Here is a 19026-nt window from a genome sequence, read left to right as displayed (position 1 = left end):
AAAGAAAAAAAGAAAACAGTCCATTGATTTGTTGTTCAAGGATAATTTTTGTGTCCAAGGTAAAAAAAAACATTTTCCAGCTCAAGAACACCTATCATTGCAGGTATTAAAATGATCAAATTTAAGGAAAATTATAAAGATTATAACATTGGTGTAAAAATGTCATGAAATCATTATGAACGAACTGATTGGATGATGACATGTCAATCAAACTGTGCCCCTCCCTTCTTTGCGAAATACCCATGAGACGTGGTTAACATCGATGCTTCCACTTTGAGGATTATATATATTTTTTAAACAAACTTTTTAATTTTTAAAAAGCAGCATGATGACAACGTTTTGAGGAGCATCTACCCCGTTTTTACAACCCCCCACCACTCGCGACAAAGGGGGGCGTGGTCAGAGTCCTTTGAGCGGCTCGTAAAGAGTCCAAGATCGTCCACCGAGATAATGCGGGACCTTTTAAATATGTCGCCGGCGACGGTCGTGTCTGAGCCAGGCACACAGCGGCAGCTCTGTCTGAGTGTTCTGCGGATGACTGAGCTCATTAGCGATCCTGTGAGACGCCCGAGGAAACGCTGCCTTGCACATTTCTGCCTTCAATCCACGCGCCGTGGAGCCAGGAAAACCGTGTGGTGTTTTTTAAAGTCGGCCTCTCGGGCGACACTCCGGCTGCGATTGGACGGAACCGAGGGTCGAGGTGCGGGCGTCCTCCACGGACTCCCGTGTGTGCTCGTTCAGCAGTCCTGCAGGGCGAGGAGGAGGACGAGGACGAGGCGGAGGAGGAGGAGGGTCGGGAGCAGTGACACTTCACCGCAGCAGAGCACCAACAACATTCCAGCTGCTCTTGTTTGCAGAGCTCCGGCGGGGAAACAAGTGCATCTATGTTCCAGGTCCAGACGCGGCAGACGGGCCGACGCAGACGACACCGTCGGACGCCGTCGCAACAGGGAGCACCACCATAAAGTGCTAGAGCGCCACAGACTCCTGCTCACATGATGAGTCATCAGATCGTCAACAATAACAACAATAACTTCATTTATATTGACAAAAACCAGTAGCTCTTCTGTGGGTTCTATGAGGATAAGGACCTTCCATTTTCAGACCATGGTTTGTTTGGGTCCCTCAATATTGAGGCAATTAGAAAAGCACTGAGACAGCACATACCTCTGCCAAGGAGCAACAAGGAATAATCAATTTTTAAAAAATGAACGTCCATGATTCTTTCATTGTACGGCACGCCCCCCCCGTCAACCCCCAAAAAGGGTGACAAGAAATCGATCCTGCACCTCGGTGTTGTGGGCATTTAACCCTTTCTTATCTTATTTCTTATCTATCTTTTCTTATTTTTATTTGTTCAGGTTTTTCCTTGATTTCCTGGAACTCCTGTTGTGTTATCAGTTGTATCTTGAACTTTAAAGTATATACTTTATTGAGTATTGTTTCGATTGTTTAAGCGCTTTGTGACCCTTGTCTGGAAAAGCGCTATACAAATAAAAATGACTTACTTACTTACTTTCTGTTAACTCGGGGTCAAGGTGACCCGAACGCCCCCAAAACAAATGTGTTTGTCGTATCCCTTGTGGTGTCCCTGGGTCAAGGTGATCGACCTCTACCACTGACTATGTATTAATAGAAGCCAGGGAGGTCGTTTGTCGTTTCCCAGGCCACCGGGTCAATTTGACCCTGAGATAACACAAGGGGTTTAACTGATCCAGTTCAAGCTATTATAACTAGTTCCCTAGTTGAGATGTTGGAATGCGTTTGAGAGACTTTACCCCGAGGTGCCAGTGGAAGTATGCGAGGAAGGTCGTGAGATCTGAGGCCAAATAAAAGTATTCCGTTACACGTGCGGCAGAAAGAAGGAGCGACTGGATTGTAAAAGATGTCTGAAGGCCTCAGCGAAGGTCTCTCAGATATTTGAGCAGCAAAACAAAGTCCGCGGTCTGAGAGTCACTCAAAGGAGTCTCACGAGGGAAACGATCCCGCGTGAGAAGATCGGAGGAGATTCAACCAGACGTGTTATTTTTTATTATTCTTCGTTTCTTCGGGTGCTAGCACGGACATGCTAACTGGTTTCCATGACTTATAGCTAATAACTTCTAACATTACAAGAGGCAGGAGGGAAAAAAGTGACCGGCACAGGTGGACTCGCTGAAATGGAATATCTTTTTAAATAATCCACTATTTTCACAAAAGTGACGGGGATGAAAATACCTCGTCAACCGACAGACCCCAGCTGTAGAACGAAATACGTTGCGGGTCAAGGAACCAAAACAATGTCAACTAAAACTTGATTATGTGACTCCTCCCTTTTTTTAGAACATGCTCTTATAGTCATTTTCATCATCATGAGCACCTTGTTGGTTTCTCCTCGGCGAGAGAGAAGTATTTTCAAATCCATCAATCTGGATCCTAGAGAAAATATTGATTGATCGATATCTTGCGATGAAGAAATATCCTTTTTTTCTTTCTTTTTTTTTCTTTTAAAATTTTTTATTTATTTATATCAAAGTTAGTTTTTGTTTTTTCTTCACCTTTAAAGTATATATTTTATTGAGTATTGATTTGATTGTTTAAGCGCTTTGTGACCCTGATCTGGAAAAGCGCTATACAAATACAAATTACTTACTTATTTTATTTTTCAAGGAAATGTGTATAATTCCATTTTTTTTTAAATTTACAATTAACATGCAAACATCACAGCTTTGTTCATTTATGTGTTGCGATTAAACTTCCTGCCACTAGATGGCAGCGTGCATTAGGTCCTTCGCAGCCAGAAGAACAACAACAAACAGGCAGTCCTGAGGACGAGAGGATACAGTCGACTCCAGCAGCTTTTAAAGCTGATGTTTGGAAATATTTTGGTTTCAAAACAAATAAAAACAGTTACGACTTCAACAAGAGTCATGTGGTCTGTAAATTCTGCAACACCAGAGTCAAGTACTCGACAATACTACTAATGTATCCTCTTTACTTCAGTATTGCAATATATCGTATTGTTGCCCCTGTAGCTTGATACGTATCGTATTGCCAGGTTATTGCCAATACATAGCACTACTGTTAGTGAAAGGATGCTGTGGGTACGAGTCTAGAAGAACCACGTCAAAAAGAGGAAGCTGAACTGGTCTTATAGGCGAGACTTCTTCCTCGTCAGGACCTCCAGACACGTCGGGCAGGGGGGACCCCAGCAGACCACAGAGCTGAACGAGGTTTCCTTAGTTAGGGACCACAACAAAATGTCTTTGAGTTCTGAAGTCAAGGTCACACCTTCTACACAGTTTTTACCTTTTAAAGTTTTTTGACTTTGGTGTGAGGGGGAATATATTGGGAGGTTCCAACAGCCTCGTCCAGCGGAACATGAGCAGCATATGGATCTGGACTGTGACTAAGACCTCAGAGACTCAGGAGGGAGGAGAGCGAGAGCAATAAATGCCTGTGACTCTTCTCAGCGGCCCCGGAGCCTGGGAACCTCGGCAGCCCCGGCTCTGAGAAATATCCCGAGCTGTAATGTAAACATGTCTGAACTCTCTGCTCGCTGCCCCTCCTGCCCACCAGCTCGCTCCCAGCTGACCCCCCGGCCCTGAGCGCGAGGTTGGCCGGTGACATCAGGAGGAAACTTTTCCTGAAGGATCTTGGACGGAGTCATTGTACTTTCATCCATTTGAAACCAGATATCAGCCACGGCTCCTTGTCGAGCTTCAGCTCCGCTTCGTTCTGAAGGTAACAGAAGTCGCGACCAGACATTCCTGGACATTTGAGCGGCAAAACTAGGAAAAAAATCCACAAGAAACATGTCTTTGTGTGAGTAAGAGTGGCACACCGCCATGTTTCTGCTGAGCCGGTGTTACACGACACACATCCAACATGTACGATGACACGCAACGAAAATCTTAACATGATAATCTTTAGTTTCTATCTTTGTCAAAGTGTTACATCGGATAAATCAACCCTTTTCTTAAAACATTTTAAAAAAATAAAATAGAAAAAAATCAAGAAATGTGTACAAAAGTGTGAAGTACAACATAAAAAAAAAGAAATATCATAAAAAGAAGCTGAGGAAAAATACATTAGTGGATATTTCAAATACTTAAACATGAAAATTAAGCATTTCCTTACATTTAAAGGGGAAATGACAAAGACAAAATAGATACAAAGTATAATTAATAATACAAATATTTATTCCAAGTATAAGAACCTGTATAATAATAATAGTAAATATAATAATATGATAATAATAATAATAATAAAAGGGTTTAAAATGTCAGAATGTAAAAGCAGAAACAAGGTGTACAATAACAAATGATGATTGAAATAAAAATGTAAAAAAATAAAATAAACAAATATCTCAAACTAATTATTTAAAATTCGACAAATAAATACATACTTAAACCAGAAAAATAAATATGCAAAAAAGAATTTAAACATATGTTGAAGATGGTTTAATACTGATTGTGTTTATATATATATATATATATATATATATATATATATTAGTGTTGGATCTGATATGAGAGACAAGAAGCTTCACAGACCTTCAACAACAGTAGCAAGTGCAGCTCTAACTTACAATTGACTTTGTGTGAAAACACAAACATGGCGTGCCGAAAACAAGTTTGGTGTAAACACAGGTACACAAGCGTGTTCCCAGCTTCGCTGAAACTCAACACGGGTTGCGTGACACCAGCGGACCTCCACACCCAGTTGTCCAGGAGCCGCCGTGCAAGTCCAGCTCTTCACTGGATGTCAGAGAACCAGTCAGAGCTCCAGAGCTCCCACAAACCTCCCGTGACATCACTGAACACATTGACAACCGAACAACGATTGTTTTATTTCCTCGCTCCACCTGCAGTGCTCCTGAAACACACCTGAGAGGGTTTGTTTCCCACAGGGTTCCAGTTTCAGGAGAGCTCTTGTGGAAAGACTCCACCCATCCCTCCCTCCTTCTTTCCCCCTCACACGATCCCTCTCTTCGATACAGTCGAGCAGGAATAACCGGACAAGAGTGACATGTTTCTCAGACGTTCCAGATCCAAAGTTTTTATGGTTCTGCTCATGAGGATCAGCTCACAAGTGCTAATGTTAAGGTGCCAGGTTTGGGGAAAGCTCTTGGGCAAGGTGTAGCCTAGGGGCCACATGAAGCCTTTAGCTTGAATTAATTGGGCCCTTGTGAAAATCACACATCTTTAAAAAAAACTTTTTGTTAAACAGTTAATTTATATATTTTTTAACTGTTTAATTGAATATGTATTATTGAATATATTGAAGTTTTTTTTTTACGTTGAGAAACCTGAATATTTACTCTTAGAAATAATAAGAAGATAAATTAGAAAGTTTATTTTTTAATTACTGGAATTAAATAAACTCTATATGCAAAAAAAAACGTTTTAATTAAGCTTTTGAAGAAAAACAACAAATTAAAACTTTCATTATAGAAATTATTGAATTAAACTATTATATAAAATTATTAAATGATTAAAACAACAACATTCATTTTAAAATTCAAAGTATTAACATTTTAAATGTTAAATTAAACAAATGATATTGATGGCAATTATTTACTTCCATAGAAATGTTCCTGCTACAATATTAAAACTTTTTTTTGCTAATATGTTTTATTGTATTTATACTTTATTAATTATCATCTGTGTGTACTTAAATATATCTAAATAAGAAATATTTTTTATGTTTTACAATGAAATAATAATTGACATTAATCACATTTTAAGCAAAATTATGTATCTGCCTTTTTATTATTGTTCTTTTATATCCTCTAATATTTATAAATATATGAATTGTTTTTTAACAAGACTTTTCTTTTTTTTCTAAGTATAAACTACCATCACGACCGTCTCCTGGCAGATTTACATCTCCCGCATATCTCGACATTCATGAGCTGACGAAAACACGTCTTGAGCACGAAACCTTGAGTGTGCGCTCGGATGGATTATTTCCAGATCATTTATGCCATCATCAGTTTTCGCCTTCACTCACTTTCTCTCCGACGTGCTGAATCAGCAGATCAGGACGAGGACGGCTTCAGGGACAGTGGGATATTTTGGTGCTTGGTTACAAATCTTTCAGTGAGTTTTCTCGCTACATACTGTGTTGCTAAGTTTTTCAGTAGGCTGAATGCTTAATGCCGTTTTTTTGAAGACGATGACTGGTGATTATGACCATCTCCTATATTTAAATAACATTAAGATGATCTAAAGTTCAACTAATGTGTTAATTTAAGTGTGTCTTAAATAGATGTTGGAATTATATTGTACGCATCAGTATGTTTCTGTTTGTACAAAACTATCTTTTCATTTAAATATTTACATTAGAAAATGATCTTAAGCCCCGCCCACTAAAAAAAGTTATTGTTTACTCTGCTGTGATTGGTCAAGCATCAAGGTTTGTCACCGCACGTCATCAAGACGTCATCAATTGCTGTATTGCTGTGGCTAAATAAAACTAAGTCTTCACCTCCAAGGGAATCGTTGTATAAACAAAGAGGGGCGTGATTACAGCCGGCTGGAGGAGGAGTGAAGCCATTATTACACCATAATGGACTCCACTCTCGTAACCTCTTGTTCGTCGAGATTTCAGGAGAACTTTATAAATTAATAAGTTCCAAACCTGGTCATGATGAAGGACTTAATGGATCTTGGAGAGGAAGACTTCAATATGTGAGTCAGGAGAGCTGGGTTTTCACATTAGTTGCACTTTACGGTTTATAAATGGACCATATGGGTCTACACGAAGCCCTCCACCAAGCTAAAGCGGGCCCACCTGGACCACCACCGAGTGTATACCCGCTTGTGTCTTCACGACGCCGATGTAATGAGTCTACACATCGCTCTTCAAAGACTATTGCGTAGCTGCTGAATAAAACATAAGGTGTGTGCGCTTGGTTGTGTATGAGAGTTTTTTAAAGGGGGGGGGGGGTTTGGGGGGTTTCAGAGAGTGCCATGGAGAGACTGTAAGAGATCCTTGAATTCCTTTGATATGACACACTTGCACGCAGCCCTGCTGGGCGTCTGAAGGCTGGATTCATCTACGCTTCCTTTTTTCTTGTGTGTCTTCCGAGTGTGTGCGGTTGATTTTCGTTTCTCCCCCGTGAGCCGTTGTTGTTGTTGTTTATCTTTGAAAACTTGTTAACAAACCTAAATACGTCCAGGAAGGAAAATGAAAGCGAGCTGATTTCAGGAAGCGCTGGTATGCAAATGCAGACTTCCAGGTTCTGAGTTGTCCCAGATTTCCGAGGTGCCGCTGAGACTGTATCTGCTGATGCCGGTGGTTTTCTGACGAACCGATTCTGTCTCTTCGCTCACCGCCATTTTCAGCTTTCAGATGCACTCACCGAGTATCTTTTTCTTATTGGGGTTTGTCGAGCACGGACAACAAAGGATGTGTTTTGACAGGTTCTCTCGTGACGATGATCCAACGGACTTTCACGGCTTTTATCTTTTAAACTTGTCACGATATTAACATTTTCAACTCGATGCTGATACTTAGAAAAACACTCAGTACTCGATACATTTTCTAAACAATGGATAAACAAAAAAAAGACGCACAAATGTTAAAGATATATTTTCATCAAAAAGAAAAAAGGCCAGAAACTCTGTTAAAAAAGGAAACCAGTGCAAAAAATAATTACATAAAATAAACAATGATAATATTTGAATTGCTATCAATACTCTTAAAATAAGTATTGTATAGAACATTTTAGTGTTGATGCTTTTTTGAGTTTCGATACTTTTGACAAGCCTAGTGGTCCTTGAGCTTGTGAGTGGTTCTGAACAAGCGTTGCCACAAAGGTTTATTTTGATAAACGAATAGTCGACAAATATATAAATATACCAGATTTCTTTGTGTAAATTTTCAATCCAACATCTTTTATAGAATCATCAATACGCTCCGGCTTTTCAACATGTAAGGTATGCACCAAGTAAAGATATAGACAATTATTTTTATAGTTAAATCAACTGTTAATGAAAAAACTAGGTACATAATTAATATATATATGAAAATACAATAGAACTTTCAGTTTGTTCTGAAGATGAAAACAAAGTAGACAAGAGTCACTAACTTCACTCCCAGATATAATAAAATATAAAACAAGCCTGACTGACGAGGTCACCATGAGTCTGATTCAACAAAGACATTTCTATGTTAATTGTGTCGGTGCTTAGTGTTCGTGCTTTTATTGTGAAATACCACCGGGAAATCATCATTAATGTTGAAACTATTATGAACTTAATTTCTAACTCTGTGTAGACGTAAGCCAGAGATATAGAGAGCTGGTGAAGAGAGGGAGGATCAACGTGGAACTAGATTTAAATTTTAACTCTTGCGCTATCTCAGGGTCAAGGTGACCCGGAGGCCCGAAAACAAAATCCGTTTGTGGTATCCCTTGTTTTGTATTTGGGTCAAGGTGAACCTTATTGTATATGTATTTATGGAAGCCAAGGAGGTCATTCACCTTGATCCAGAGACTACACAAGGCATACAGGAAACACATTTTTTCCCAGGCTTTTGGGTCACCTTGACCCTGAGATAACACAAGGGATACAAAAAACATGTTTGTTTTAGGGCCTTCAGGTCACCTTGACCCTGGGTTGACACAAGGGTTAACTAGATGAAGTTCCAGGTGTTTCCCTGGGATTTCTATAATATAGAAACCCCCAAAAATCTAAAAGATATTAGGGTAACGAAGCGTCTCAGTAGTTATAGATGACAATATTTACCAAGTAAAAATCATATCTCCATGTGTGTCCATCTTAACTGTTCCCTGTTACTCTGAAGTGAGGTCTGTAGACAAGAGAAGATTATTTCTGATGTGAATTAAAAAATAAACGTCACCAACGAGCGTTTCTTTCTAAATGATGGAGTGTTGAGACGACAAGACACCGAGTTGATCAAATGTTTGCCGCTTTAATTCAAAGTACTCCAGTGAAAATCACTCCGAGTCGATGCGATTCCCTTCTTTAGATTAAAACGTCGCCGTAGACGCGGCGGACGATCATAACGTGATCCAGAAATATTAGAGTGTTTTCTCTTCTCTCTGCTGGACGAGCACATACTTGAACCTCGCTCTCCCCCCCGAGGACCCAGCAATCAAGATAAGAGAATTTATGTTTGCTATGTTGTTTATAACGAGCTGATGTTATCATAAAAATATGTTTACTGGGATAAAAAAAAAAGAGGAGGACATTCATTTCACGCATGATTTAGCCGGAGGATACTGAAGCATCATCATCATCTCAATCAACACGGCGTCCAAACAAATGTCCTGCTGAATATCAAGTCCACCGTTGTCTCGCTACAACGAGGAAAATGCTGATTAGGTAAATAAAAACTTTTTTTTTTTTTAATTGAGGAGAAGTTGATTTTACGGAAAACTACTTCTTGCAAATATAAAAATTAATATTTATACTATATGTATTTTACAATTCTTATAATTGAATATAAACAATAACAATAGAATAACCGTATCAATAGAATGCTATTAGTGAACTTTATTTATCAAATAAATTCAAACAATGAGTAGAGATCTCCACCAAACGTGACAGTTCATTCTAAAGTAAGTGAAATATTTGTTGTATGTCGAGCATAAATCTACTTTCAGTACTAATTCCATCCTGTTCTGTTACTTTTCATGTGCTGTTGTATTGCTGTCATTACCATCTTGCCCTTTAAAGTATATACTTTATTGAATATTGTTTTGATTGTTTAAGCGCTTTGTGACCCTTGTCTGGAAAAGCGCTATACAAATAAAATTTACTTACTTACTACGCCTCAAAAACTGTCCGTCATTTATATTGAATGAAGAGTCAATAAAAATCTTTAAATACTAGAATCACCATCACATAAAACACGATCTTGTGATCGTCAAAGTTGTGCTTTACCTATTACCTTAACAGTGCACTGGGAGGAAAAAACATGTGACTTTTATTTACCAAAGTTCATGAATATTTTTGAACTGGTAATTGATCATTGAAATATTTACAATAGAAAATGTGCTTAAGCCCCGCCCACTGAAAACCCTTAATTTTTCTAGGGATGAAATGTAGTTTACCATAACAACTCTGTTGTGATTGGTCAATCGTCAAGGTTTGTCGCCGCGTGTCATCAATCCCGGAGGTCTCCATCTCAAAGGGAGTCGTTGTATAAACAAAGCGGGGCCTGATTACAGCTGGCTAGAGGAGGAGTGACGCTATTATTACGTCCTAATGGACTCCACTCTTGTAACCTCTCGTTCGCCAAGATTTCAGGAGAACTTTATAAATAATAATATATAAATAATAGCTTTAAAACATGGTCATGATGAGGGACTTACTGCATTTTAGAGAGGAAGACTTAGAAGAAACATACTTGTCAGGAGAGTTGGGTTTTCACAATAGTTGACCTTTAACCCTATTATTTTACGTATCTTTATCGCTGGGGTTTTCTGACCATACTTCTAATGGTGGGCGAGACAATGACGACGTGATTTACGGCTCGGCACCGGTCAAGGCTGGGAAAAACTCCAGCGAGGAAACACACATCCAAACAACGAGGTTTACACGGTTTACGAGTCGGAGAACCGCACGACAAACTCGTCCTGTTTTTCTCAAGAGCCGCTGTCATGTGGTGGACTTGAACACCGAGACTTATGAGAGCGAAAACACTCACACACACTACACTTTTGAGGATCAACACTCTCGCTGCCCTCGGACCGTACACTTCCCAGATCTGTCACCGGAGCGAGGCTGGGGAATAACACAATCCTCCACAAGCGTACAGAATGTTAATCAGCAGGCATCCCTCGCCTATTACTTTTTCAAGGCCCGTTTGACTTTAAGTAAACACATGCCGGAAATGTATTCAGTGGCTCTAAACATTTGTAAGAGGCCGTGGTGCTTCCAAGCGTTTCATGGCCGCCACATCTTTCAAGAAGACGCTTAGTGAGCCATTTATTACGAGCGGGATAATAGAGCATGACAGTGCGTGGCGGGCTACGAGCGGCGAGGCCGGACCGCAGCTTTGTCCAGCGTTATGATATATGAACCCGCGTGAATGAATTAATAATCTAACCAGAGATCAGCCGTATCCCAACACCGTTGACGTGAGACGCTAACAGCTAGTTGTGCTAGCTTTGATGAGGGATGAGCTTTTTGTGTTTTCTACTGATGTTGTGTAGTTGTCAGGTTAAATTATGGGATTTCACATAAAACGCTTACGCAGCAGAGGTGCAGTGGGTGTCGTTCTGCTACACTATGCGGAGGCGCAACTACCACTTGCGTTAGCATGTTAGCACTAGCATATTAGTGTAAGGGGATCTCCGTACATCAATCGTACTTCAATTCGTTGTGACTATATTAATTATAATCATAAAACCAGGAACTATTTTGTATAGAACCAACATTAAAGTATTCTACTGACGAAATTGAAACATTTTACGCATTTGAAATATTGTCTATAGCAGTGAACTCAATCGGACCACAGGCGGCATAACCGATACGTTGAAGAATCTTCAAATTTATCAGGGATCCAGATGGTACCCCAAACAACACCAAAATGTTTTTTGCTCACTCAGAGACCTAATCACTTCCCATCACTTAACATCTTTGGCAGAAGTAATACAAACAGTCTATTTGTCAAACAATATATATACAATTAGAAAAATACCCTTGCGTGCTTGTCGACAACTATAGGTTTCACTGCAACTGCAATTCTCACTTCCTCTTCTCCGTCTGGCCAACAGGAAATTCCATATATCTCGTGCTGGTCACAAACGCAGGATTTTTAAGAAATGCAAAACACAAAAGGTAAACTTGGAAAGATAACACAAGAGATGAAACTCAGAATACAAGATGAAAACCCAATTAGGAAATTTGTATCATATCGCTATTTATTTTCTCGGTAGAATATATATAATATTTAAGATTACTTATTGTATCAATGACTAATTCTTCATGTCAATTGTTTATTTTATTTTCAATTTATTGGCTGACAGATTAGCAGGGATGATAATCATTTTATTCAGTATATTTGGATCAGTGGCTCAGTTAAAAATAAAACTATACAAGTGTAAGTCTTTACTGAGTATTTTTAGAAAAGTAACAATATTGAAATATAAGGAAAATGCACATTGGACATAACCTCTTTTATCCATAACTAAGACCCAAAATAATGCATTGATCCATTTTACTTTACTATATGCTATATATTGTTGCTAGAGGGAGGGGAGTGCAAGAAACCCATGTAAGCTACACTTCCAGAAGTTAAGCAGGAATTATTTTAGATGCCCAACTCTTGCGTCTTTGAAAACATCATTCGAGAGACTACAGCGTAAACTGGAGGCTTCAATGATTTTGGAATCTAGTGGAGCTGCTTCATTCAGACTAGTACCAATCCCACCTGCGACCTCTGGGGGGCGGTATACAAGAAACCAAACGGACGGTTGTCGGGTTGCTGACTTTGCAGCAGACCGTGACCCAAATCTACGTAAATGTCAGCTTGAGGAAATTAACATATAAACGTTGGGGAGTAAAAAAGGAAAGCATTTTGTAAATCGCAGGATCAGCAAGTGCTCGTCCGCATCTTTTCAATTTCTCAAATATCCTCCTCTTAATCTGGACTGGACGAGCGGCGCTGTGCTCTCCTAATCCACTCTGCTGCCTTTCTCTGGATTGAAAATGCAAACGGTCAATAACAGACGGACGATTGCGATTCAGCTCGATCCTGGTGCAGACGACCATGACTGGAAGATTCCGACAAGACGCTGATGGTTTGTTTCTTGGATCCTGAGAAGATCCTAATGTGATCAAGTAACACATGAGATATTATATACACATATATATCTGTATATATGCATGAATAATAATAATAATCACAGTTACAGAAGTAACTTGATGGCTGCTTGGGTTTTAACATAAAACAATAAGTACTTGAAGCCAAATACTATGTGAGATGTCGCTATATTTCTCCAATATTTTGTTTGTTTTCTTGCGTTAGAAAAACAGTTCTCTGCAGGGATGTGTATTGGCAAGAGTCTGGCGATGGGATACAAATCGTGATACGGGGGCAACGATACGATATTTTGCATTATTAATTGCGATACTAAAGGAACAAGGATATATATTTGTACTTGACTCGGCAGTATTTACAGACCACATGACTCTTGACAAAGTCGTACATCATTTTATTTGTTTTGAAGTCCACTGTATCCTCTCGTCCTCAGTCATCGACAGCATCTCATAGGATTTAATTCGTCCTTTTGCGGCGGGCTTGATGACTGCTGCTATCTAGTGGCCGGAAGTTTAATTGCAACTCAAAAATTAACAAACACCATGAATATTTGCATATTAATTGTAAAACAAATAGAATTTAGAATTTCATTTAAACCAAACATTATTGAACTATAAACCATAATCAAACTAAGGAAACACATAAAATATTATTTGCAAGCCAAAAAAAAAAAAAAAAAAATCCATACAGTGCTGTTGAATACAGTATTGTGGAAAAGAATATCTGGATAAATCGCCATCTTGATATTATCTAACAGCCCTAGCTGTACGGTATATCGCATTCATTTAAACATAATTGTTTTAACAAAAACAAAATGTATTGAATATATATATCAATTTTAATTTGAAAATTAAAATATTTGAAATAAGACATAGAACAAAATATAAACCATTCTTTACATAAAACAAGTCGACCAGAAAATGTACTCATCAACCACTTAAGAAGGTTTTAAGGACAGATTAACTACATCATATATTTTACCGAGAGTTATTTTACGGGTTACACACAGTACTTGAAACCAACATATTCACCTCAGGGTGGACAGAAACGTTTACGTCAGGACTTCCTCTCGCCACTGTAATGTAGAGGAAGATCTCTGGAGTGGACGGAGAAATGAAACACCACTGACCTCTTTAAACAGACAAACTCGATCCATCAGAGGATTGAAACAGCGGTGACGAGTACTTTAGTCGTATTGAAAAATCAGGGTCAATCTTGTGAAAGTGAACCCACGGCGGGGCTCAGCGGCTGTGACAATACGTGGTCTGACGGAGCGATCATCGTCGCCTTTTAATGGCTATTCTGGAAACAAATATTGCTTTGTTTACTTTCCATCTAGCAAGTGAGGAGAGAGAACATCTGCAAGCTTTCACCCGCTGACATAATTGAAACGCTGCTGGGGAAATAACTGCTGAACTCCCTGATGCCCGGACGCGGAAAAATAAATCCTTGTGTGCCCTCGACAGTAACAGGAAGTCAGTCCTATAGGCGGTTGACCATCCAGTCTGTTATTAAACAGATGCATCATCAAGACAATCTCGGTGGAGAGTGTGTGCGATGCGGTAGAATCAGAGGTTGTTTACAGATAAAAAAAAAAGCTGTGTTTCCAGTTGAACATGAAGACACAGGAACAAGTGAGATCCATCTCTCTGGGGTCACTTTTCTCCAGAAAACTCCTCCAGTTTTTCACCGAGATGCTCAACATCTCTCAAGCATGTCCTGGGGGTGACCCGGGGCCTCCTTGTAGTTAAACCAGTAACATTTTCATTTTCTATGGTTATAAAAGACATGTAAATAAAATTTCAACTTTGATCCAGCACATCTTAAATCTGGCCGGGGGGCCATAGGTGGCCTTTGATGAGGTGTCAGGTGGCCCTTAGGCTCTGTCCTGAATTTATATTTTCTTTATACTGCAAATAAAGACGGTTTACAACGTCAATCCAGCTTCTTCTCTTAGATACTGTGTCAAGTACTATCATGTTGTATCGTTGTGGCTTTAGGATTGTGTGTCCGTTTTTGGGTCCCTTTTGTGCTGTAGCCTGGAAAGTGTACAAAAACGTATAGAACCTGGTCATTTTCTGACACTGTATTTCTGCTGATTTAGCACATGAAACTGGTTGAACCAGCCACCAAAAGTCAAGCAAGTATGTGCGGTGGTAGCTCACACACTCACAGTTGCTACGACCCAGTGGCCCCTAACCGTTCCTTCTAGCCGGACTGGTTTGTGCAGCAACATTGGGATGCCATTGAAACACTTTGAGGGTTCGACTTTGACACTCTCTGACACTCACGTTTTTGGGTGATTTGAAAAACGGGGGGTGGATAAATGAATTAAAATTTCAGCAGGTCAACATGCCAGGAACCATCACCACCTACAATGCGAGTATCAGCACGAGTCGTTGACGTCATTTTCTGCTTCGTGTTTCATTTTACGGTTCGCTACGAATTACCGTCAAAACAACACATCCGGGTTCACATCCAAGATGCTATCAGATCACATTTACTGTATCAATTTAGCTCCACAACAAACTATCCGTGCAAGCCTTTGAGAACTGTTAGCGTTAGCTACTTTAGCATGTTATCTTGCTAGCATTACTTTTTTTCTCCAGCAGTGCTAGCATGTTCGTTCTCGCTTTTAGCATAACAGGAACATCCTCACGAATGTTTGAACTACAGATTAATGTCATGTACATTTATTTACACACAGAAACAATATCAGCAAATGAAAGTTCAAAGAAGGTTAAGGCAGGAATTGATCGATCTATTCATTCTATATTGATGATAATTATTGTTGAAGAGGTTAAACCCGGTCAGCAGTTAGAGCGACTCCTGCCTTCCTTACCATGGGTTTAAATTAGAGTTTGTGAAATACAAAAAAAAATGTTTATGGAAGGGTCTAGAATGGATTGAAAAGGGAGGATGAACAAAATACATTAATAGACTAATTTCAACACAATGATTCATTGGGATTTACTTCTAAATAACAGATTAGACACTTTGCCGTTTGCCTCTTTAACATTAACAAAAATACATTAACAAAGTGTGGCCCCGTGAGGGCATTTGTTGCCCTTTAGCAGATTTCATGTGGCCCCTGGTCTTTGTAATAAAACGATTATTTTACCAGAGAATGTAAGTAAGTAAGCAAGTAATTTTTATTTGTATAGCGCTTTTCCAGACCAGGGTCACAAAGCGCTTGAACAATCAAAACAATACTCAATAAAGTATATACTTTAAAGATCAAGATAAAACTGATAACACAACAGGAGTTCCAGAAAATCAAGGAAAAGCCTGAACAAATAAAAACGTCTTAAGATGTTTCTTAAAGGAGTCAGTAGATCCATCAAGCGCAAAGATGTAAAATATTAGAAAAATATGTATATTTTTACATGTTACACTCAATTTTGATGACAATATTAAAGGAAAACATCTCAAAGTCTGATAAGTTTCAACGTGAATTCAAATAAAATGAAAATTCATTTTGGAAGTTCTGAAGGAGAAAACTCTTGGTAATTGTCTTCACATTTGGCCCTCGCTCAAACATGGCCCCCCGGCAAAAAGAAAGTTTGGACAGAGAAAGATTAGAGAATCTAAATATGTTTGAACTATTTAAAGAAGTCACTGCTAGAACCAGAGAAAGATCGAAAACATCCCAACTCACCGCCATGCGCATCGACGCCTTGTGGTCCCCATCCGGGCCCCTCGGCTCTCCATTGGCCCTGCTGTACTCCGGAGGTTGCTGGTTCGAGCCCCGGCTGGCCTTGCTCTTGCGGTTCCCGGGTCCCTGCTGGACGATGTTGAGGAGGTGCAGGGTGCTCTCGTGCTCCCGGTCGGTGGTCTCGGCCTGACCCCGCTGGTAGCGGTTCTCGCAGGTGGAGTGGTGTCTCCTGCAGAGCTCGAAGCGGGCGCGCAGACGCTCCACGATGGCGTTGTGGAGCTGAGGCACCGCGGAGCCCCTGGAGGTGCCCACGCCGGCCGCGGACATGGATCCCAGACCGACCCCCAACATAGGCACGAAGGATCCTGCGGCGGACTGCGCGGGGGTCGCCTCTCCCATGCCCCGAAAGAAGTTGAGATCTGGAACCTCGGTTATGGGTCCAGAAGAAAACTGCGTGGAAAACTCAGTCACGATCCCATGTGGAGGATCTGGAACATGGATTATTCCACACACGCTTCTTCTTCTTCTCTGACAGCTTCAATGGAAAGTGCAACGATCTTCAGAGCTCCACAGCTGGAACTTCACATCCCCGCACACGTCGTGATTCCAAAAAAAAAAACCTCCAAAAAGGCTCGGTCGTGGGTGAAAAAAAAAAGCACCAGGAGAAGAAAAAAAAATGTAGTGAAGTTCAAGACTCACGGTGCGAGTCCCTCCATAACACGAGCAGAATGTTGAGGAGAGCAAAGAGCTTCTTTCATGAGGCGATTAGATTCTCCGACATAGACAATCGTCTGTCCGTGTGGTGCACCGAGGCAACAGCGGGGCTTTTCACACAGACCCTCATTGTATCAACATTCCTCGCTGGAGATCAGCCGCTCACTGCCAGCTCCCGGGGAGCTGCTGGGACCTCTAGTGGACGGTGGGAGAACTGCAGCTACCGAGGAGAGAAAACACGCCCCCAATTTTTCCTATAATGTGCAGTTAAATATAAAATCACATTATTACACACTTAAAAATATGTTAATTTAATTTAATTTAATATTCAATAGAAAATGTACACTTCTGAGAAGAATCTGATTAAATAGTTTGCAAAAATGACAGCTTTATAATAACAAGCTATTACATACCTAAAAATATATACATTTAATTTAATATTCAATAGAAAATGTACACTTCAGAGAAGAATCTGATTAAATAGTTTGCAAAAATGACAGCTTTATAATAACAAAAATGTGATTCAATGTGCAAAAAAAAAAATAATAGAAAAAGGTACTCGTACTTGTGTAGTAGCGGTGTGATAAATTAACGCTTAATCGGGATATTCAACAACACTGTGTCGTTTAAATACATTTTAAAAAGGATCATGTTCAAACCATATTTTATTTTTATCTTGGTTCTTTTGCTTTTTAATGTCATTATGTTTGTATAAAATAAAATAATATTTTTTATTAATATTATTTACAATTCGGTTTGTTCATATTTGTGCTGCAATTAAACTGCAGACCACTAGGCAGCAGTCATTACGTGCGGCGCACCTTAAAGGAGCTATGAAATCCAGGGAGATCCCTTCGATTAATGAGTACGAGAGGATACAGTCGATGCCAGCAGCTATTAAGGTGATGTTCGGACATACAGTATTTTGTTTTTTAAAACAAATTAAAGCGGTTAGAGTCATGTGGTCTGTAAATTAGGTTACAACGGAGTCAAATACTCGGGAAATACTACACATAAATCCTCGCACTACCCTCAATATAATACTGGGTTTAAATGAGTCCCGTCTGGAGTAGGATTCCACTCTGGAGCAAATGTAGCCAATTGAAAAAACAAAGTAATTTTGGTCATGACACACACAAACTTTTAACGCAACATATTGACGGGAAAAGTGTGACACAATACTCAAGGGGCGAACAAAACTACAATGGCTGTTGAAAACTGTGGAGATTACAAAGAAAAAAAATAAAGCAAAACAAATCAAAGTTTTTAATTAAGATTTGACATCTAGATGAATATTGAACACTAAAATGTATATTTGGTTTCCCATATCACTAAATCTTCGAAAACATTGTAAACCTTTGTGTTACCCCAGGGTGAAGCCGAACACGAAGGCCTGAAAACAAATGTGTTTGTGGTATCCCTTGTGATGTCTCTGGGTCAAGGTGACATCCCTGGCTTCCACACATATGCAGTGTAAGTAAGTAAGTAAGTCATTCTTATTTGTATAGCGTCTAAAGTTTTTCAACAACACAAAGGTTGAATAGTGCTGCTATATCACCAAAGGGGGGAAACACGTCTACAAAAAACAATTTATTAGAAAAAACTATATTATTCCATCATTGATGCATGATGACGTCATCGTGCCATAGTGTTGTTTTTAATAAAGACGTGTATCAAAGTTCGACTTTGTCGCTCTCTGTTGGTCACTTACGATAACTGCTGTTTAAAAGTGAGATGAAAATGTACATATTCCCAAAGTATGACAAATGCGATTCCAACAAATAAGTCATATGTCAAATCTAAATATGTTTACATCGTAACCCGGATTTAAACGGTTTTGATGTGAAACTTTCTAGAGAAAAGGAAATAATTCTGCC

At 39.5% G+C, this 19026-nt stretch overlaps 1 protein-coding gene across 1 annotated transcript in view; it reads right to left on the bottom strand.

The window, feature by feature from the left end:
• maml2 (mastermind like transcriptional coactivator 2) overlaps nt 1–17371 on the bottom strand; it is a 57856-nt gene extending 40485 nt beyond the window's left edge. The window contains exon 1 of the mRNA XM_087795882.1: nt 16439–17371. Coding sequence (XP_087652008.1) covers nt 16439–16834 — 396 coding nt within the window. The 5' untranslated portion in view covers nt 16835–17371. The remainder of the gene's footprint in view (nt 1–16438) is intronic.
• Nucleotides 17372–19026: the final 1655 nt, after the last annotated feature.

The sequence above is a fragment of the Callionymus lyra genome, chromosome 7 (genome assembly GCF_982586985.1).
Source record: "Callionymus lyra chromosome 7, fCalLyr1.hap1.1, whole genome shotgun sequence".
Lineage (NCBI taxonomy): Eukaryota > Metazoa > Chordata > Actinopteri > Syngnathiformes > Callionymidae > Callionymus > Callionymus lyra.
The sequence above is the reverse complement of the archived record's forward strand: the minus strand, read 5'-3'. Positions and strand labels throughout refer to the sequence as shown.